The sequence below is a fragment of the Phasianus colchicus genome, chromosome 3, assembly GCF_987193195.1.
Source record: "Phasianus colchicus chromosome 3, bPhaCol1.hap1.1, whole genome shotgun sequence".
Taxonomy (NCBI): Eukaryota; Metazoa; Chordata; class Aves; order Galliformes; family Phasianidae; genus Phasianus; species Phasianus colchicus.
Window position 1 is genome coordinate 479841 of NC_143438.1, and position 22937 is coordinate 502777.

General features: G+C 44.1%; 1 protein-coding gene across 16 annotated transcripts in view; it reads right to left on the reverse strand.

The window, feature by feature from the left end:
- TPK1 (thiamin pyrophosphokinase 1) overlaps positions 1–22937 on the reverse strand; it is a 269847-nt gene that overhangs the window by 27140 nt on the left and 219770 nt on the right. For 5 of the 16 annotated variants that reach the window (XM_090136771.1, XM_090136770.1, XM_090136769.1 and 2 more), the window contains 2 exons: positions 21391–21496; positions 10594–10693 (listed from right to left, as the gene is read on the reverse strand). The exons of 3 other annotated variants lie outside the window; for them this stretch is intronic. In XM_090136771.1, coding sequence (XP_089992897.1) covers positions 10594–10693; positions 21391–21496 — 206 coding nt within the window. 8 more of the 16 variants (XM_090136781.1, XM_090136784.1, XM_090136783.1 and 5 more) reach the window with 6 other exon arrangements.

The window sequence follows — 22937 nt, forward strand, 5'->3', positions numbered from 1 at the left end:
GGTTTTAAACTGGAAGACAGTAGATTTATACTAGATACTAGGAATAAAGAGGGTGGTGAGACACTGGAACAGGTTCCCCAGCGAGGTTGTGAATGCCCCCTCTTGGGAAGCATTCAAAGCCAGGCTGGATGGGACTTCGAGCAACCTGGTTTGGAGGGAGGTGTCCCTGCCTATAGCAGAGGGGTTGAAATTAAATGATCTTAAGGGTCCCTTCAAACCCAAACCATTCAATGTTTCTATGACTGAGCCTCAGCTAATTCCCAGATTGTCAGTCTAACACTTTTTGTTCAGTATCTTTAAAGTTGCATGAGAAAAATATAACTGTAAAGTCTCATTTACAGGGAGGAATGTGGCCTCCCTTTCTCCCGTACTTTTGACAGAAAAGTACAGCATACAGTATATAGTATTTCTCCCCATGTGGGCTCTGAAATGTGTGATGATTAGCAGCAAAACAAATGCCCCGTACAATTCTCTACCCACAGAAAAGACATCAAGATTGGCACATTAAATCAGTAGAAGTTTCCTTGGTGCAAACGAACAAGAAGGAAGCAGTGTCCTTTTCTCATGAGGGTATAGTTGTATAGTTGCTTGCCTTTGGAGGACACTGGCCTACTTCTCTTTAAGCCATTAGTTACTCATTCTACAGCAGAGGAGAAGATGTGTTAAAACCATAGAATATCTTCAGTTGGAAGAGACCTACAAAGATCAAGTTAAACTCCTGGTTCCACACAGGGTAACCCAAAATTCAAGCCCTGTGTCTGAGAGTTGTCCAAATGCTTCTTGAATTCTGACAGGCTTGAGGTCATGACCACTGCCCTGAGGAGACTATTCCGGTGCCCAACCACTCTGTCAGTGAAGAATTTTTCCCTAATACCCAATCTTACCCGCCTTCCCAATGCAGCTACATGCCGTTCCTTCAGGTCCTGCCACTGTCACCACAGAGAAGAGATTAGCACCTGCCCCTCTGCTCTCCTGGGGTGTGGGCTGCCATGATGCCAACATTTACAGCTTTGGAACTGGAGGCTGTCCCATTGCACTTTATCACAGACCATGTGAGATTCTGTGTACCCATTCTCTTTGGGAACATCTCTCCAGTATCAGAGCAGGGATAACTTGCTCACTCTGCTCTTCCTTGCTGTTCAGATGCTTCAGACACCTTATCTTGCAGAACCCTTCCTCCCACCCTTTCTGGGCTCATACCACTCTCACAACATCATGAAGAGGAAAGGACGCACTCTGCTTTTTGGAAGAAGCTGCATAAACATATGACAAAACTCCACACTAGGAGCATTCTGAAGAAACAAACAAACAAACAAAAACCTTAAAAACCTTGATATTGGTTCTACCTCCTCCTATCAGAACAGTTCTGGGCATCAAGAAATGCTGTTGAATATCTATACACGACACTTTGAGCACCAATTCCAAATTTTTTTTGCAGCAAATTAGTCAAAATTTTTCTTCCCAAGTCACTGTGAGGAGACAAAGCAAAATCAGCTGGGACACCAGTGTCACTGGGGGAGGCAACGTGACAGAGCTTACTTCTCCATTAAGGCAAAGCAGCTGCTGCTTTGATAATATTCTAGTGTGCTGTGCTCTCACAGAGCTGCAAGGGAGTAACGGCTGAAGCCAGCTGCAACAGAAGTCCATGTTACACTGACCTCAGAAGTCTAATTCAAAATCTACACTGCTACCCCCACAGAAGAGCAGTTCACACTATAACCCTAGGAACTGTCTGTATAGACATACATATGGTATACACAGTTTTGGGAGAGGTGCCCTGGGCTTAACACGAGTATGACAGAGAATAAAAGATGGCTTACCGCCAACCATGAAAAAAATACAATTCAGGCTTATGACCTGAGAGGGAATTGTTACTGAGCCCAGCCCATAGAGAAATCCCTGCACCACCCATTTGGGTGTAATAGCTCAAAGAAGCCACTGCAGCCTCTCGGAGCAGTTTTCTTGTAAACAGACAGCTGTAAAAGTAGGACGTGTCGCTGCCCACCAGGACGGAGAGGAGAGGCGTTATCACTGTGAGGTAAGTGGCAGGTGCCGGGTCACCCATTAACGACCTGGTAAGGGGGCGAGGGCAGAGCCAGCACTATCAGCAGCAGGGTAGGGCTGATCGGTCACGCCCTGTTAAGGCTATTCTAGTTGTGCTAATTAGTCTTCTGGTTCTCCATGGCTCCACCCTGGCAGAAGGCTACTGCCTCTAAAAATAATGTGGGGACCCAGACAGAGGCCCCCTGCACATTTAAAAGAAAGACTGCCAAGAAGAATGCAGAGACGCAGACTGAGGTCCCAAAACAACATGCTAGTGTGCAGGTCACTGGCTGTGATGAGTGCCAGAGCCTGGCCCTTGCAGTGCCAGGTGATGGAGGCAGCACTTGTGTAAGATGTGACCAGCTAAAGGACTTTGCCTTGTGGTCAACCTGAAGGAGGAGGTGGAGAGGCTGAGGACCATAAAGGAATGTGAGAGGGAGATTGATTGGTGGTGCCAGTCCCTATCAGCCCCGAGATCTTGCCACACAGCTGAGGCTCCGCGTGGAGCGTGTCACCCCCTGCCGCCTTGCAAACAGGTAGTAGAGGGGAACCGGCAGGTAGACTGTGTTCCTGCTGCAGTGCAAGGCAATTTGAGAGCAGAGCAAGGCAATCTAAGGGAGGAGGAGGAGTGGAAAAGGATACTGGCTCGGCGAAGTGGGCGTCCTCCATCCCGACCATCCTCGGCTCCCCAGGTGCCTCTGCAAAATAGGTTTGAGGCCCTGAATCTCGAGGGAGAGGTGAGTGAGGGGGTGGAGGGAGGTCCACCTGTGAGGTTGCCTCGGGCGAAGCGGTCGACCCCACGCCTCAAGACTGCCTCCACCCGGAAGGACAGAAGGGTGGTTGTCATAGGTGACTCCCTGCTGAGAGGAACGGAAGGCCCTATATGTCGGCCTGACCCTACCCGTAGGGAGGTGTGCTGCCTCCCTGGGGCAAGGGTCAGGGACATTGCTAGGAAACTTCCTGGTCTGATTGGCCCTTCTGATTATTACCCATTATTGATAGTTCAGGCTGGCAGCGATGAAGTCGCTGAGAGAAGCCTGAGGTCTATCAAGGAAGCCTTCAGGGGACTGGGGCGGGTAGTTGAAGGACCGGGTGTGCAGGTGGTTTTTTCTTCCCTACCTTCAGTGGCAGGGAAGGATACCGAGAGCATCCAAAAAACCCGCCTCATAAATAAATGGCTAAGAAGTTGGTGCAAGCACAGGAACTTCAGTTTTTTTGACCACGGGGCAATTTACTCTGCGCCTGGCATGATGGCTGCAGATGGAAGTAGCCTGTCTCCAAGGGGTAAGAGGATCCTAGCCCAGGAACTGGCAGGGCTCATTGAAAGGTGTTTAAACTAGGTATGAAGGGGGAAGGGGACAGAATGAGGGCCACGGGGTTGAGCGGGTAGTTCGTGGCTCAAAACGGAGTTCGATGGGTGAAAAGGGTGGAGTTCAAAGGGATGGAGAGAGGCAGGGGGGTGCTGCTTCCCTAAAGTGTCTATACACTAATGCACGCAGCATGGGAAATAAACAGGAAGAGTTGGAGATCTGTGTGCGGTCACAAGGCCATGATCTCATTGCGATCACGGAGACGTGGTGGGACAGCTCGCATGACTGGAATGTTGTCATGGAGGGCTACGTTCTTTTTAGGAAAGATCGGCTGGCGAGGTGGGGTGGTGGAGTTGCTCTTTATGTGAGAGAGCAGCTAGAATGTATTGAACTCCACCTGGGGGAGGGTGATGTAGCAGTGGAGAGCTTGTGGGTGAGAATCAAGGGGCAGGCTGGTATGGGTGACACCGTTGTGGGTGTGTACTACAGGCCCCATGATCAGGAGGAGGAGGTTGACGAGGCCTTCCACAAGCAACTGAAAGTAGCGTCGCAATCCCAGGCGCTAGTGCTTATGGGGGACTTCAATTATCCAGATATTTGCTGGAAAAGCAACATGGCCAGGCACGCGCGGTCCAGACGGTTCCTGCAATGTGTTGAAGACAACTTTCTGATGCAGATGGTGGAGGAACCGACAAGGGGAGGGGTGTTACTGGACCTTATTCTCACAAATAAGGACGGGTTTGTTAAGGAAGTAAAAGTTGGGGGTAGCTTGGGGTTGTAGTGACCACGAGATGGTGGAGTTCAAGATCTTGAGTGGAAGGAGCAAAGCAAAAAGTAGGATTGCTACCCTGGACTTTAGGAGAGCCAACTTTGATCTCTTCCGGGACCTACTTGGAGCTATCCCATGGGCTTGGGTGTTAGAAGGTAAGGGGGCCTGTGAGAGCTGGTCAGCATTTAAACAGCTCTTCTTCCAAGCCCAGGATCGGTGCGTCCCTGTGAGCAAGAAATCAGGAAAGGGTGGCAGGAGACCTGTGTGGATGAGCAAGGAGCTCATGCACAAACTCAAAGGGAAAAAGAAGGTCCATGAAATGTGGAAAAAGGGTCTGACCACTCAGGAAGAATATAGAAATGTTGTCAGGGCCTGCAGGGATGCGACGAGGAAGGCTAAAGCCCGCCTGGAATTGAATCTAGCAAAGGTGGTAAAGGATAATAAAAAAGGCTTTTTTAAGTATGTTAACAGTAAAAGGAAGACTAGGGAGAATGTAGGTCCCCTACAAAGTGAGGGGGGTTTTCTGGTAACGGGGGATGCTGAGAAGGCGGAGATACTGAACGCCTTCTTTGCTTCTGTCTTCAGTGAAAAAGCTCCCCCTCGGGAATCCCAGGCCCTGGTGGTTAGTGAGAAGGTCTGGGTAATGGAAGACTTCCCTTTAGTCAGGGAAGAGGCGGTCCGAGAGCGCGTAGGCAACACCAATGTTCATAAATCCATGGGACCCGATGGGGTGCATCCACGGGTGCTGAGGGAGCTGGCAGAGGTGATTGCTGAACCACTCTCTATCATCTTTGAGAGGTCTTGGAGAATGGGGGAGGTGCCTGAGGACTGGAGGATAGCCAACGTCACTCCGGTCTTCAAAAAGGGCAAGAAGGAAGATCCAGGTAATTACAGGCCAGTCAGCCTCACCTCTGTCCCTGGAAAGGTGATGGAACAGATTGTGCTGGATGCCATCTCTAGACAACTGGAAGAAAAGGAGGTTATCAGGAGTAGTCAGCACGGGTTCACCAGGGGGAGGTCGTGCTTGACCAACCTGGTAGCCTTCTATGATGTTGTCACTGGCTGGGTGGAGGGGGGAGAGCAGTGGATGTAGTCTACCTTGATTTCAGCAAGGCATTTGACACTGTCTCCCACGACATCCTTATAACAAAGCTGAGGAAGTGCGGGATAGATGAGTGGACAGTGAGGTGGGTTGAGAACTGGCTGACTGGCAGAGCACAGAGGGTTGTCATTGACGGTGCAGAGTCTGGTTGGAGACCTGTAACCAGCGGTGTTCCCCAGGGGTCAGTGCTGGGTCCGGTCCTGTTCAACATCTTCATCAATGACCTTGATGAGGGGGTAGTGGCCACCCTCAGCAAGTTTGCTGATGATACGAAGTTGGGAGGATTGGCTGACACACCCGAAGGCTGTGCTGCCATTCAGCAAGACCTGGACAGGCTGGAGAGCTGGGCAGTAAGAAACCAGATGAGGTTTAACAAAAGCAAGTGTAGAGTCTTGCATCTGGGGAGGAACAATCGCATGCACTGGTACAGGTTGGGGGATGACCTGCTGGAGAGGAGCTCTGCAGAGAGGGACCTGGGTGTCCTGGTGGACGACAGGTTGGCCATGAGCCAGCAGTGTGCCCTTGTGGCCAAAAAGGCCAATGGCATTCTGGGGTGCATTAAAAAGGACTTGGCCAGCAGGTCGAGGGAGGTGATCCTCCCCCTCTACTCTGCCCTGGTAAGGCCTCATCTGGAGTACTGTGTCCAGTTCTGGGCTCCTCAGTACAAAAAAGACAGGAATCTCTTGGAAAGAGTTCAGCGGAGAGCCACAAAGATGGTGAAGGGCCTGGAGCATCTCCCCTATGAAGAAAGGCTGAGGGAGCTGGGTCTGTTTAGCCTTGAGAAGAGAAGACTGAGAGGGGACCTGATCCAGGTCTATAAGTATCTAAGGTGTGGGGGGCAAAGTGGCGAGGCCAGACTGTTTTCAGCAGTGTGCGGAGAGAGGACAAGGGGAAATGGCCAGAAGCTGGAGCATAGGAAGTTCCGCACCAATGTGCGCAGGAACTTCTTTACGGTGAGGGTGACGGAGCACTGGAACAGGCTGCCCAGGGAGGTTGTGGAGTCTCCTTCTCTGGAGATGTTCAAGACTCGCCTGGACGCCTACCTGTGCGACCTGGTGTAGGGATCCTGCTTTGGCAGGGGGGTTGGACTCAATGATCTCTGGAGGTCCCTTCCAACCCCTATGATTCTGTGATTCTGTGATTCTGTGAGAATACAATGGCTTCCAGCCCAAAATATGCATTTTAATAACTATGTGATACTTCTAATAACTTCTAATACTTCTAATAACTTCTCTAATCCATTGATTCTAACTTATTTTAAGGACAGCAGGGAATAAAACAGTATCACCACCAGATTTTCTGATGCTTCAAATTTTATAATGAAGTTTGCAACAGCTTGGTATATATATAATAAATGATTCATAATAAGGGTTATAATGATGTGACACATTGTAGCAAATTCCTGAAATTTAGGATATTCAAGTGATAAAAACAAAATCAAAACTAAATTCAATAGCAAATATTAGAAGAAAATTAATTAAATTCTATAATTTAAAAAAAGTTTGTGAACTGAGTCTGTGTGACAGTATTGCTATCTAGCTGATTTAACTTCCTTAGAGGGATTTACTTAGATATGATGCACTGTTTTAACAAAAATGATTTGGGGTCTGCAGGTGCCAGTATTATGTCTGTAAGTACCAGCATGTGTCTGCATTTGCCAATATAGGCAAAATCTTGAATACAAGTGACCACACTGCGCAGTGGTACAATTCGTGTGCAACTGCTTTCAAGACAAGTGATTCCAGTCAGCTTGCACAACAAAACAGTTCAAAAAGTAAACTATCTTAAACCATAAAAATCAAATGAAATTAAATCCACTTTTAATTGGTCATGCTTTCAGATAAGTGCTACTAACAATATACTGGACATGAGATGTGGAACAAGTTTCAGATAATTAAAATCACTTTGCTGAAAGAAACACTGCCAAGCAATTATTAATTCACTGTACGCTTGTCACAGTCTAATATCCTGAAACTGTGATCCTAAGATAAGCTTCCAGGGAAAGCTACAAGACAACTAATTGCATTATTTCTTTCATGCATTTTCTTTCATGCTTTGGAATATTTTGAAAACTTCTTTTCACTTGAAAATGAAATAATAAACATTTTACAATTTCACTCCCTTTAGATATATGGACTGTTCAAAGTCAACCACCTGAGTTCCAGATCTTCCACCAGAACTCCAGTTCTTAAACAGAACAACAACAGCTTTTCAGTTTTGTCTTTCTAATACCTTTTTTCAATTATAAATCAAAATTTAACTACTTAAAGGCTTGCTGTTTCACTTCAAGAGTGAAAAAGAACAAAAGCATAGTTCCCTGGCCTTTCTGAGCCAGAAAGATGAAATTAAAAAAAAGTCTCTTAACTTCTAAGATTGTCGTCTAAAGAACTGTTTCATAAAAAAGCAGATATATAAAGTAGAACACACATCTCCAAGATTGTTCAGACTGAATGAGCAGTGACTGACTGCTTTTGTTCCCCCTTTCTTGAAAAGCAGCAATAAATGCTGTTTGTGGGCTGATGAAATTCTCCAGCCCCAGTAACACACTGAAGAGGACTGTAAGGCCTCCAGAGTTATTCTATTAGGCATAGCTGTACAAATGCTCAGCTCAAAAAGAGGGTGGCTCAACACCACCCCCTCACTGTCATTCCTTCCCATTAGTCTATTTCCGCAGTAAGGCCTATGTGTTTTCTAGCAAGAGGGAAAGTGCTGGGTGACAGATCATCGTGCTAAATTTCGGTATCTAATGATGTATTGATGTGATTTTCACCATGATTTTCTGAAGTAAATTGAGTATTTTCACCTCATTCTGAAGAATGTAAAAAATGCAAGGAGGTAAGTGTTTTTTTTTTGACCTAAATATTTAGCAATGACCTCCTTGACATCATGCTGCTATTTCTGTTATCTCATTAATCTCCTAATAGTCCTCTTCAATAGCCACTACACTTACCATAGCCATCCAGTTTGAAAAATGATCACTCAGTATCAATGCAGCTTCCAGTGTACCAATTTTTACCAGCAATAAATGTAATATCAAGGGAAAATAAACTAGAGATGCGAGCATTTCATACCAGTCACTAAAGAAACATCCTCCTGTGTGCTCAGTGGTGAGTAAATGTAAGATCCTCGAAGGACGGAAACCATATTAGAAAAGATCTGTAATCTATGTTGGGTGAAAACTCATCCTATCTTCATACCCCTACTCCTTTTCAAGTGACTAGGGAAACACAGCAGACTTATCAGCTCCTTGTCAGCTCCAATACACTCACTTAAGAGTTGTATTCACTAACAAAATAAAGTAATAGAAAGCAAAAGACCATTTTGAAAGATTCTCCAACATCACTAAGAGATGTTCACTGCTATGGCAACAACAGCAGCAATACTTTTGAGCAGGGGCTTCTGGTGGCTGCTTTGGCTTGGTGATACCACAAGAGGAAAATAAGAATTTTACTTCTTTATTGGTGAGCGAGAGGGATGGGACTGTAACAAATGATCCTTGACATAAGGCACTTGATGGAGAACTGATTTTTTTAATAACAGATTCAATTTTGTTTTAAAAACCAAAAAAACATCTGGCAATCGAAGAAAAGCCATATAAATATTGATTAATAAGCTTTAATATAATACCAAAATACTTTTTCATGTCAGTGTTAATAAGGTATTTGTGGATTTTGTTTATATGCATACAATATATGGCTTTATTTCACAAAAACAACAGCAACAACAACCAAAAAAAAAACCCCAAAGCATTGCTAACAGCAACAATTAGTCACTTCAAACAGATGCTGACAGTGGACATGAGATTATTTGCTTCTTTTGTACTCATCCATTAAAATAACCATTTTAATCATTTGTTCAGAAGCCATTTTTTTTGTCCTGCTTATTTGATACTCGGGGATTTTGAATCAGATTCTGTGAATTCTTTTGCCTATGAAATATCCTAAAGCTGATTCTGCACCATTTTTATCCCAGCAGCACTGAAAGGTTTCCGTCCAATGCACAGCTCACATTGCAGTGATGCTGAATTCACAAGGTGAAAAACAGGAGGAACTTGCTTGATTTTGGTATTCAGCCTTTTGTTCACTCCTGCCTGAAGAGGCACTATGGATGAGAACTTTGACTGAGAAAGAGAAATTTTCAGAACAAAAATCTACAGAGAGTTGCAGCCTCTAGAAAGGTTACCAAGTATTTCTGAACTGCAAGATAGATTGCTGCTCACAGGGAGCACTATGATCCACTTTGCTGAAGGATGCAAAAAAAATCATGCTCCTTCCACTTTTTGATGCCTTTCACCATTCTTTATATAGGAAAATGTCTTAGTCTCAGCTAGGATTGAATTGTTTTTTTTTCAAAGTTTCTGGTAAGATGCCATCTTTTTGATTCAAGGAGAAAAACAATGTTGATAACACAATGATGTTTATAGTTGCTGATAAGCAGTGTTATACAGAACCACGGCCGTTCTCAGTGAAGAGCCCAAGGTGCTGGGAGGATGCAGAATTGGGACAGCTGATTTAAACTGGCCAAAGCAATATTCCATAACATACGACATCATGCAGAAGGAGTTCTGAAGGGGATAGAAACTCATCTAACTCTCTTCTGGTGCTTGGTAGGCTAGATGGGCATCAGTTTGGGGGATGTGGAGAGTATATTTCTAAGAGAGCTTGTTGCATAACTTGTTATACAAATTTGTATATATATATAGTCATAACTATTATCCTTCTTCTTTTCTCTATCTTAATAAATAGTTTTATCTCAACACACAAGTCCTACTCTGTTGGCTTTTTTTTTTTATTCTCTCACCCATCCCATGGAGGAGTGAAAGACTGTTTGGTGCTCAGCAATCTGCTGGGTTAAACCACAACACTAAAGCAAATAGTTGATGCTGGCCCAACACTTGGCCAGACATTGCCCTGTTCAAAAATCAGAATAGAACAAACATAATTTTCCCCACAGTGAAATCAGGACACAAATTCCCAGAAAATGGTGTTTTCAGATATCAGGTTTCTCTATTTATCTTGTCTTTTGAAATCAATCTTTTACAATGTTGTCAAAGGTTTATGGGCTGGTTCAGCCTGGTTCTGGGACTTGTGGGATTTTGTGAATCCACACCTCTGGAAAAGGGAAACAGGAGACCCCCAAATAATTAAAAACAGAGGCAATGATCTGAGAAGAAACAAACTAATTTACTAAATATGGTATGAAAATGCAAGATAACACACTATAATACAATATAATTAGAATCAAAGCTAATAAATCAAATGAGAGTATCTGAAAGCTGTAGGCCTTACGCTAGTGCTGAGGTGAAGCGTGTGGTTGGGATGAGCAGCAGGGAGGCTGACAATTGAAGAGTGAAAGGTCCGATGACCTACCAAGGCCTTACATCTGTTCCTCCTGAGCAGAAATGATAACAACACAGTGAACAGTCTTCTGGGGAATGTAGTTCTTCTCTTCTGGGACAGGCACCTGGAACTGGAACATTAACGCTTTAACTCCCAGTGCACTACATGATGTTATGATGTGGAATACCGATAACCAAAAATCATAAAACCATGACAAATGTGAATGTGGAGAGGTAGAAAAAAGAAGACAAAAATTTGCATAGTACCACTCTTCCAATTTACTTATCTAGTGACTCCATAAGGCATCTCTCATGCTCAAGTAATGAGCTTTTTACTTATAAAAACAAAAATAAGACGCAGTCCCTCCAAAGTAAAATCAGCAACAAATATAATCCTCTCACCCTACTAAATGCTAGAAAAATGCATGGAAAGAAGGTTTTCCCTCTTGACTTACTTAATGAAATATATTTATGTCAGTATAACACATGGGCTATGTTTCCAGTATAAAACGGGGGAAAAGCTCTTTATGACTCAAGCTATATTGGAAAAGAAGCAACAAAAGACATTTATTGCAGAATAAAAGTTTTGTCACATTGAATCAAATAACGATTATTTAGAGATCTCTATAAATAAAGGGATTATACTGGGCTAGAGTTAATTCACCTGCAATTTCTACTCTAAATCATACATCACTGATAGAGCAACCTATTTTCAGAGGTGGCCTGCATTGGCAATGACAGACTATTTATTTCTAGCCTTGAAGCTCATAGTTCAGATTCCTTTTATTGCCCTAAGAAATGTTTGGAGACATGGCCTCAGGTCCCCAACCCATGCCAACAAAGATGAATGTATTTAAAAAAAACCTTTGAAATAGTCTTTTACACCGCTTTAGGTTTTTCTTATGTGCATTACTTGCTGTAACTCCATGAACAAGCACAATAGAACACATTCAAGTCATGAAACTTCCTCCAGTATTCCCAAGAGCAAGTATTCAAAAATTTTTCTTTACGCATCTCATATGGATACACAGAGGAGCATCATGTTGCATTCAATTGCAGAGGAACTGAATTGCCTGACTTTAAGTCTCTAAATCATAGCTACATTAGAAGTGTTCTCCAGATGCCTCTTCGAGAAGTATCTCCACCACTTCTTTTAAATCATGCTATCCTTCTAAGTAACTTCTGATTCACCACTCCAAACCTTCAGGAGACTGTATCATGAGTCTATGGAACAGAAGGTCCTGAAGCAAAGATGCAGAAAAGTACAGATTACTGTAGAATCTGCCTTGGAAATGAAGTAATTATCTTCATATTCTCGAAGCAGTGAGTACCAGAAGGTCTTTTCAAAAGCCCCCAAACCTGTATTCTCCAAAAGGAAAGGCTAGGAGAGAAGAAGTAGGTATTGACTTCTGTGTTATAGCTCACTTTTCTCAGGTTCAAGACAATTCAGTTTGCTACCTACAGGAGCAAATCCAGCTTTGAATTCCTAGGGGAAGCAGACCACCAAGTAGCTTTTGGCAAGAAATGGCAATGGATATCTGTTTTTGCTACCCCACCTACATATGTTGCTGAGCAAAGAAATCAAAAAATAGCCAAAACACAAGTGAAATTTGAATGAGACTGATGTGAATCATGACTGCAACAACTTGCTCACCTGGGGCACATCTCCTGCATGCAGACAGAAGCTCAATCAAAACAGCCTGGTACAAATGGTGTGATTTAATAGGGAATGACTTAAGCTTACTCAACGTGGTATGTGAACATTTTGTGTTGATGACAACCTGAAAATGAATAGGAAATGCAAATTCAACTGTTCCAGATTTTGAGTAGTGGCTGACCCTGACATTTGGTCTGAACTTCACAGACAGACATCTGTCTCTGTTCAGCTACAGGTGTGTCTCCAAATCAAACCATCCATTTCACCTGCTTGGCACAGCAGGTCTTTGCACTGATTGTCCCTTAATTCCTTCCAATAAAAACATTAGTCAGGTCAGCTCAGCCAACAATTGGGACTGAAAAAGCTAATCTTATCTAGAGCACATCAGGAAGCATAAAGGTGTACTGTTCTGACTGCATCAATAGTGAGTCTGCTTGGGGAGGGTAAGGCAGTGGAGTACTTCTCCCATTGCTAGAAGGAGCACATAGTCTCAGCGGAGGATGTAAGGATTTAAGTTAAGGGCCTGTCACAGCAACCCCTTTGATGAGGTAATCCCAAAATGACTCCTTCCCTGTATGCATTTAAATGTCTCTCTAAAACAGACCAGGCTTAATCCCCATGCAAGCACCCTGGTTAATATATAAATGTTTAAAGCAAGTACATCATTCCTAGTGAAAACATTATTTTTTTCAGCAGAGCATAGCAGTACAGAAGCAAGAAGCTCCTATTCAGATCAGCTGGTTGCCCCGTATACTTACAATTGGTATGTGGTTTAACGGAGATAGGCCCTGAGTTACATATGTGAATCCATTAATTAATTCTAGTGCCTGTGGTACTAATTCAGCACATGATTTCAGGAGTCAGACTCAAAAGTCCTCTCTGACAAAATGAGTGTCATAGTTCCTATTATAAATTGACCTTTTGAAACTTTCTGGGTTGCCATCAGGCTATCCTAGCACCTGCTTTTCTCTCTCCCTTTACCTGTAGTTTACTGACTAGGTCTTGGTACTACAAGGCAAGCTAGTGAGGTTTGGCAAGTCATTAATTCTATCAGACTGACTTGGAAGAGTTTTATAGCAAGAATGCTATAATAACTGACAAGTTATTAACTCTTGGGTTAATAAGCTTCATTTTTAGTCATCTCATTTTCTATGCAGAACTGAGCTAAATCTTGAGGAGAGACATAAATTAATTGAACAAAAATTGAACAGCTTTCTTGTTTTTTCCTGAAAGCTTTTATTACAGGACTAGGGAAGTCATCCTGCCCCTGTACTCGGCACTGGTGAGGCCTCACCTTGAGTACTGCGTTCAGTTTTTGGCATCTCAGTCCAGAAAGGACACTGAGGTGCTGGAGCAGGTCCAAAGAAGGGCAACAAAGCTTGTGAAGGGCTTGGAGAATATGCCCTATGAGGAGAGACTGAAGGAACTGGGGCTGTCTACTCTGGGGAAAAGGAGGCTGAGGGGAGACCTTATCGCTCTCTTCAAATACCTGAAAGGTGATTGCAGCGAGAGCGGGGTTGGACTCTTCTCACTGGTAACAGGACAAGGTGAAATGGCCTTAAGTTGCACCAGGGTAAGTTTAGGTTGGATATCAGGAAAAACTTCTTTACAAAAAGGGTTGTTAAGCACTGGAATAGGGTCCCCAGGGAGGTGGTTAAGTCAGCATCCCTGAGCACATTTAAAAACCGTTTGGATGCGGTGCTCAGGGACATGATTTAGCAGTTAGTTAGTTGTTAGAGTTAGGGTAGTATGGTTGGGTTGTGGTTGGACTCGATGACCCTTTAAGGTCTGTTCCAACCTGAGCAATTCTATGATTCTGTGTATGATGTTTCAACAGTTACTAAGCATTAAAATCTAAAAGAATGTATCTAGCATACTAGATTACTCTCTCTCCATGTAAGCCAAGGATCCAAGAGAAGGAAAAAAAAAAAGAAAAAAAAAGTGACGGAACAAAATGGGCACTATGCCTTGCTAAAAACTAAGTAACTTGCAGTAAGAACCTAAAGCAATATTCATACGCTTTCTCTTCAGTAATCAACAGGTAATAACTATTTTTTGATCAGCTCTTCAGATCACGATTAAGTTAGAGATGGGTTCAGAAATGTTTTCTTCCAAGAAACCAATTCAGCTGCTCCAGGGAAACAGGATTAATGTTTTCTTGCGACACTTCCTGCACCATCTGTGTCTTTAACCAAACTGAGTGCACTTCTGCTATAAAACTCTCCCACGTCAGTCTACCTCTGATAGAATTAACGACCTGCCAAACCTCACCAGCTTGCCTTGAGGTACCAAGGATCATCCAAATCATAAATGCTTACTAAATCTGCTATTTCTCACTAGTCCTGCCTTGCAATAGCATGCAGCCATGAGCAGACGTGGAGAAACTGTGAGAGGTAGATTGTGTTTTTGCAGTAGAAGGTTCCACTATTTTCTGTATGTAGTATAGGCCTTTACTGAACTTATAGCCCTCCTGTGAATCGTTTTTCTTTGTCACAGGGTTATCCCTAGATGTAAGTCCGTGACAGAGGGGTACAGGCCCTGGGAAAAAAAAAAAAAGGAGAGACAAAAGAGTGAAGAAAAAAAAAAAAAGGTAGGGGTACAGTTTGCCACACGACCTAGCCGACCTGCTGCAAGGCACGAGGTGAGGCATGCCCCGGGAGAGGGGGAAGGGCAGAGAGCTAGCAGATAGTTCTAACAAAGAGAAAACACAACGGCATTCTTCCACTAAGAAAGTTGCTGAACAGAGTAAAAAGTTAAGATTTGGGGCACTCTGATTGGGGTAGGAATGAGCCAGGCACAAGATAAGGCAAATATACAGGGTGGAAATAGAGCCCAGCACAGGACAGAACAAATGTGCTCATTCTTGGAATTATTGCCGTCCTACCCCCATGGGAGAGTATAAAATATACCAAAGAAACAAGTTGGTAACAGACCTTATATGGAAATGTATCATAGGAACAGCGTCGGGGAGACTGTGAGCACGAGTCACTCAACCAATGAGCAAGTGCCAGGAGAGCTTTACTTGTGTCGAATTTATGGTATGTAACAGGATGGATTTCGCTGACTGGTGCGCAATTTCTCCCTTGCCAATAAGGGGCATGTGCCTGTTACTGCAATAATGAATAAACTTTGCTGCTATCACTAAGATCCTCGCCTAACCTGAAATTTTTGACTTGGAGTGTTTATCACAAGGTGCTGTGGATTTTCTTTCCCCTGCACACATGCATAAATGTGGAGAAACCTGGAGAATAAGGGACTGAACCAGGATCAGTTGAGTGATGAACACACTCTTACATTATACACTGAAGCCACACTATGCTGGGAGAGATGTTTCAGTTCTCCTCTTCATTTTCCAAGGCAAGAAATACAGATCCAGGCTTTTTTTCATACAAAGGTACTGCTGTGGGAATAGTTGCTGATTTTTTTTTTTTTAACACTATTACAGAACTCATCTTCCTGAAAGTCTACCCGATGACATGATCACAACATATGTCAGTACTTTCTTAGCTACTGATATAGGCTGGTTTGTTTAGCAATAGGGATTAGTACAGTAGTTTAAGTACAATAGTTTATATTAGTTTAGCAAAAGGAATCCATAAGTGATAGGTCTAAAACTATCTATTTCAGCTTTAGTGGGTGAATAGTCTTGTTTCCTCAATAATTTTGCACTGAGGGCACGACAGAATACTCGTATCTTTTGCCTCAAGGATTTTGCCTCAAAAGAAGCACAGGAGTCATAATGGAGTACTTTTATCATTTGCACCCAGCAGGTGCAAGGACATCTTCCTCAGAATTCCACATACGTTGTTTTTAAAGTTTCTCTCTATGGCCTAATACACAATGGAAATTTTCCAAATTGGGGAGAAGCGGATAAAAGATAGTCAAAGGTCGCAGTGCTGAAGCAGATGGTGGAAAATGGAGAAAAGAAGTAGGTGGGCACTTGACCACTCTAAATATCACGGAACATGCCCAAAGGGACATCAGCATATATCTATGAGTTCTTGAAAAAGAATGAATATATATACCAATGTACTGCGTATGCATGACTTGACTGTTCAACTGTGGAACCTGAACTCTGACAGGGTGTGCTTGCTGGTCACATCACCTGGTACATATCATGAGGAATAAAGGAATGCTGCTTTCTAAGAGCACACTGGAGCTAGGGAGTTTTCTCCCTGGATTTCGAATGACACTACAAAAACACAAACAGTAGATGAGAAGTGTTGAGATCTGAACCTGCACTTGTACATATGATCCTAGAACATAACCACAAAAAATGCACAATCCTAATGTAAATAAAAAGCAATTTAAAAAAAACCCCAAAAAACATAAACAGAGACTTTTTGTAGCTTTCAACTTCTTTCCCCAAGAGAAAAGACTTTGAATAGGGCACTTGGAAAAGTTTCCTACTGGTACAGAATAAAACAATTTATTCTCAAGACGTCAACTGAGCAATAAAGCATAATTAAGCACAAAGTACTTGGCAACTTTTCTGCGGTTTGCTGTATGTTACTGAAGACTTTTTTGTGTGTGTACAAATAAGCACATATATTATCTGACCTGTCATTAGCTTATCAAAAATTTGGAGTACAAATTGTTCATGATGATATAATATTTACATGCCAAGATTTGAAGAACACCCCTTACATAGTCCTGGAATCTGACAGAGACTATATCTCTTAATTGAGTATAAGAGAACTGCATTCTGTAGCTCAAAGGTATGCAGAGGTATACACGAGGAAAGAAATAGGGGTGAGTTAATTCCTCTTGGATATCTTTTCCTATAGCACCTATTTCTCAAATAAAGGCTCTGTCATTGTCTTTGTTTGCTCTACAGTGTCAAAAATCTTCCTGTGTACAGTGTAGATGGGTTCTGGAGTCAGAATGGCTGCTCTTGAGATACTGCAGTTTAAACACTGTCTTTAGCTTTAAAATGCTACAACAGAAATGAGAAGGCATCCTACTGAAGACAACTGACTTATTTATGATTTATACCAGTTCAAAAGAAAGCAAAGCAAAATACAGTTACCTCTATAGCCTGCAGCTTACATATTTGTAAAGGTTTGCTGCTGGGAAAGTTTATCTAACCTCCTCGTCTACAGAAATATTTGCTTTGTAAATGATTTGTTTTGAAGTTACATTTCAGAATCAACAGATTTATATCCAAGTACAAGGCATTAGCAGCTATTGGCACATCAGGCTCATTCTACATGTGGTATTGATTCTTCAGCTACCATGTATCATGCACCCCCCACTTCCATCACAATTTCAGGCATTGTGTCCATTTTACATCTCAGCGCTCTCTGGTTGGGGTTTAACAATGGGCTATTTCTATTAATGAAAAAAAAAAAATTTTCACTGAGGACTTGTTGATTTTTTTAAAAATATTTTTTACTTGTACACGATGGGGCACTGGCACAGGCTGCCCAGAGAAGCTGTGGGTATCCCATCCCTGCAGGTATACAAGGCGAGATTGGATAGAGCCCTGGTAAACACGGTTTGGTGGGGAGACACTCCTGCTCATGGCACGAGTGATGAAAGTGGATGGGCTTTAAGAACTCTTCCAATCCAAGCCATTCTACAGTTCTATGCATTCCTAGTCTGCTCTGATGCTCAGAGAAATGAGAGTATACAAAGAACTGGTGAGAACAGACAAATGAAGTGGTGTTTGGACTTAACAAAAAACCATGTTAAGTGAAAATAGTAACAAAACAAAACAAAACAAAACAAAACAAAACAAAAGCATTCAAATGCCAAAGTTCGATATCCTGCAGGTTAGATTCAATCAAAAGCAAAATGCTGTATTAGGGAAAAATCACTGTGACAGCAGCAGTTTAAAAAAAAAACACCAAAAGTGCTGTTCCAACCATTTTAGCAAAGACTTTGGGTGAATCAGCTTCATAGCAGAAGTTCATACCAGTAGAACCTTCACAGAATGATAAAAAAGTAGCAAAAATGCCATTAGGAAGGGAGGGCACAGATTCGGAGGTGCAGAAGCACTGACATGATGTGGGCAGAGCCAGGAGGCGACAGCAGCCAAACCCCCTCGCAGGTATTAAACCTGCCACTAGGGAGCGACCGGACCAGGACGTGGAGAGGCAGAAGACAGTGGCACAGCAGCCCGTGTGGGCAGTTCACACAGCACAGGTGAGCAGAGCATGGTTATGCATGCTAGAGAGAATCACAGAATCGTAGGGGTAGAAAGGGACCTCCAGAGATCATGGAGTCCAACCCCCTGCCAAAGCAGGTTCCCTACACCAGGTCACACAAGTAGGCGTCCAGGCGGCTCTTGAATATCTCCAGAGAAGGAGACTCCACCACCTCCTTGGGCAGCCTGTTCCAGTTCTCCGTCACCCTCACCATAAAGAAGTTCTTGCGCACAGGTCGAGGGAGGTGATCCTCCCCCTCTACTCTGCCCTGGTAAGGCTTCATCTGGAGTACTGTGTCCTATCACCAGTTACACGAGAGAAGAGGCTGACCCCCAGCTCACTACAACCTCCCTTCAGGTAGTTATAGAGAGCAATAAGGTCTCCCCTGAGCCTCCTCTTCTCCAGACTGAACAATCCCAGCTCCCTCAGCCGCTCCTCATAAGGCCTGTGCTCCAGACCCCTCACCAGCTTTGTTGCCCTTCTTTGAACAGCAGTGTGCGGAGACAGGACGAGGGGAAACGGCCAGAAACTGCAGCATAGGAAGTTCCGCACAAATGTGCGCAAGAACTTCTTTACGGTGAGGTGACGGAGCACTGGAACAGGCTGCCCAGGGAGGTTGTGGAGTCTCCTTCTCTGGAGATATTCAAGACCCGCCTGGATGCCTACTTGTGCGACCTGGTGTAGGGAACCTGCTTTGGCAGGGGGTTGGACTCGATGATCTCTGGAAGTCCCTTCCAACCCCTACAATTCTGTGATTCTGTGAAATGATTGGTGACATCAGGACTGCCTGACCTGTAGTGACCATGTTGTAGTTGATTTCATGCTCCTGAGGGATACAAAACAGGCAAAGAGTAAGATTAGGATGATAAGTTTCAGGAAAGCTAACTTCCAGCTCTTCAGGGAGTTAGTCAACAAAACAACCTGGGAAACTGTCCTCATGGATAAGGATGGAGAGCAGAGCTGTCAGATCTTTAAGGAAGCTTTCCTCAGCATGCAAGAGCTCTCTACCCGCAGGTGTAGCAAGTCAGAAAAAGAAAGCGAGAGACTGGTGTGGCTGAATTAACACCTATGGTGAAACTGCAGAGCAAGAAGAAAATGCATAGGAGCAGTGAAAACAGGGATAGCTGCTAGATGGTGTAGGGATGGGGCCAGGAAAGCCAAGACCCAGCTTGAACTAAACTTGTCAAGGGATGCCAAGAAGAAAGGCTTCTTTTCTGGAGAGGTGCCTGTAAGGAAAGTCCTTAGGGTGTACTTCTCCCTTATGAGTGACACAGGCAAGCTGGCAACAACAGACAAGGAGGAGGCTGAGGTACTTAATGAGTTTTTGTCTTGGTCTTCACTAGGGACTGCTATTCACACAGCCCTCAAACCTTTGTTAGGACGGAAATCAGGGAAGAAAGGTCTCTCCCACTGTAAGCGAAGATCAGGTTTGCAAATATCTGAGGAACCTGAACATCCACAAGTCTATAGGTCCCAATGAGATGTAACCCAGAGTCCTGAAGGAATTAACTAGTCACCAAGCCACTCAATGATATTTGACAAGGCACATTAGTCAGGTGAAGTCCCTGGTGACTGGAAAAAAGGCATCACACTCATTTTTAATAAGGGTAAAAAGGATGATGTCAGGAACTACCGACCTGTCAGTTTCATCTTTGTGCTGGGAAAGATCATGGAGCATCTCCTCCTGGAAGTCCATAGAAGGCAGGGAGATGATACAGGAGAACAAGCATGACTCCATCAAGAGCAAATCCTGCCTGACCAACTTAATAGCCTTTTATGATAGCGTCATTCCATCAATGGACAAGGGAAGAACCACTTACATCGTCTGTCTGGACTTCAGTAAGGCCTTTGACCTTTGTATCCCACATAACATCCCTTTCACCAAGTTGAAAAGATATGAAGTTGATGATTGGACTCTTCAACAGTGTTGCCAGCAGGAACAGGGAAGTGATTGTCCCCCTGTACTCAGCACTCATGAGGCCATGCCTTGAGTACTGTGTCCAGTTTTTGGCCCCTCACTGCAAGAAAGACATTGAGGCCCTGGAGCGGGTTCAAAGAAGGGCAGCAACAAAGCTGGTGAGGGGTCTGGAGCACAGGCCTTATGAGGAGCAGCTGAAGGAGCTGTTCAGTCTGGAGAAGAGGAGGCTCAGGGGAGACTTATTGCTCTCTATAACTACCTGAAAGGAGGTTGTAGTGAGTTGGGGGTCGGCCTCTTCTCTCGTGTAACTGGTGATACGACTAGAGGGAATGGCTTCAAGCTGCGCCAGGGAAGATTTAGGATGTTCATTAGGAAATACTACTTTTCTGAAAGAGTGGTCAGGCACTGGAATGGGCTGCCCAGGGAGCTGGTGGAGTCAGCGACCCTGGAGGTGTTCAAGGAACGTTTGGATTTTGTGTTGAGGGACATGGTTTAGTGAGAACTATTGATGGTAGGTGGATGGTTGGACTGGATGATCTTGTAGGTCTTTTCCAACCTTCGTGATTCTGTAATGGATGAAGAACTAACTGCAGGATCAAGTCCACAGTGTTTGGTCAATGGCTCAATGCCTGGATGGAGGTTGGTGTTCAGTACTGTCCCGCATTGGTGAGTGCAGGGACCAGTCCTCTTTAGTATCTTCACCAGTGACACTGACAGTGTGGTCAAGCGCTGTGGCAAGTTTGCTGATAACACCAAGCTGTGGGGTGCACTTGACCAGAGGGATGGGATGCCATCCAGAGAGACCTAGACAGACTTGAACAGTGGGCTCAGGTGAACCTCATGAGGTTCAACAAATCCAAGTGCAAGGTCTTGCACCTGGGTCAAGGCAACATCCACTAATAACACAAGGTAGGGGTGAAAGGACTGAGCACAGCCCTTCTGAAAAAGGCCTGGAGGAACTGATGGATGGGAAGCTGGACATGAGCCAGCAATGTGCCCTCACAGACCAAAAAGCCAACCATATCCTAAGTTGTATCAAGATATGTGGCCAGCAGGTTGAGGGAGGTGATCCTGCCCCTCTACTTTGTGCTGGTGAGGCCTCACCTGGAGTACTGCATCCAGAGGGGGAGTTCTCTGTCCAGGAGAGACACAGACCTGTTGAAGCACACCCAGAAGGCCAAAAAATCATCCAAGGGATGGAACACCCCTCCTACAAAGACAAGTTGAAAGAGTGTTCAGCCTAGAGAAGGCTCCAAGCTGGCCCAATAGCAGCCTTTCAATACCTAAAGAGAAGCTACAAGAAAGAAAGGACAGACCCTTTAAGAGTCTATTGTGATTGAACAAGGGTATAGTACAATGGAAAGTGCAACAGTAACAACAGAATAGCAAGATCACAGGCTGCAAAAAGTGAATGCACACTCAAATGCTACAGCTACAGGCAGAGAAATAAGCTACTTACCTTCAGAAAGCCTTAAGTACACTGCAATCTCTAGAGGGATACTTTTGCCTCCACTGTCTACCCTTGAATGAGGTCTGGGAAGGGCTGGATCCTGGCTCCACCTCTTTCCGTCTCTCAAGGGCATTGCAAACACCTGAGCTCCCCTGGGTTGGCCCTGCCTCCCTACCAGGTGCTCAATCACTGTTTCAAGTTGTGATGTAACATTTCCACTACAAAGGGAAAATGGTTTCTAGCTTAAAGAGGGTATGTTAGGTTAGATGTAAGGAAAAGTCTTTTACACTGAGGGTGGTGAGGCACTGGAACAGGTTGTACAGAGATGTGGTGGACACCCTGTCCCTGGAGACTTTCAAGGTGAAGGTGGATCAGGCCCTGGGCAACCTGATCTATCTGTGGATGTCCTTGTTCATTGCAGGGGAGTTGGACAAGATGATCTTTAAATGTCCCTTACAACTGTAAGGATTTTATGACTCTAAAAGGAAGTCAACATGAAGTTTGTTCTTCGGAACAAAGTTGTCGAAACAAGTTGTTTTTTGGAAAACCTGCTGATTCAGCAAACAAGCATCTGCCAAACTATTGCTGTACATAAAATCAGCAATTAACTTTCAGATTCTAAACCTGTTTTTTGCATCTGCCTTCATTCATAGTGAGAAAAAAAGGCACGTTGCTCCTACTGCTGGCATCAAAGTGGATATGCTCGGGCAATTACACTTAGTAAAGAGACAGGTTTGAGGCACACTTCTGGGTGGCCAGCAGGGACAGGGAGGTGATTGTCCCCCTCTACTCTGCTCTTGTGAGGTCCCATCTGCAGTACTGTGTCCAGGTCTGGAGTCCCTAGTACAAGAAAGACAGGGAGCTGTTGGAGAGGGTCCACAGAAGAGCCACAAAGATGATCAGGGGGCTGGAGCACCTCCCCTACGAAGACAGGCTGAAGGAGCTGGGCTTGTTCAGCCTGGAGAAAAGAAGGCTGTGGGGTGACCTCATTGCAGCCTTTCAGTACATAAAGGGAGCCTACAAACAAGAGGGGAATCAACTCTTTGAAAGTGTAGATAACTGCAGGACGAGGGGAAATGGTTTGATGTTGAGGGAGGGAAGATTCAGGTTGGATGTCATGGGGAAATTCTTTATGGAGAGAGTGGTGAGGTGCTGGAACAGCTGCCCAGAGAGGTTGTGGATGCCCTGTCCCTGGATGTGT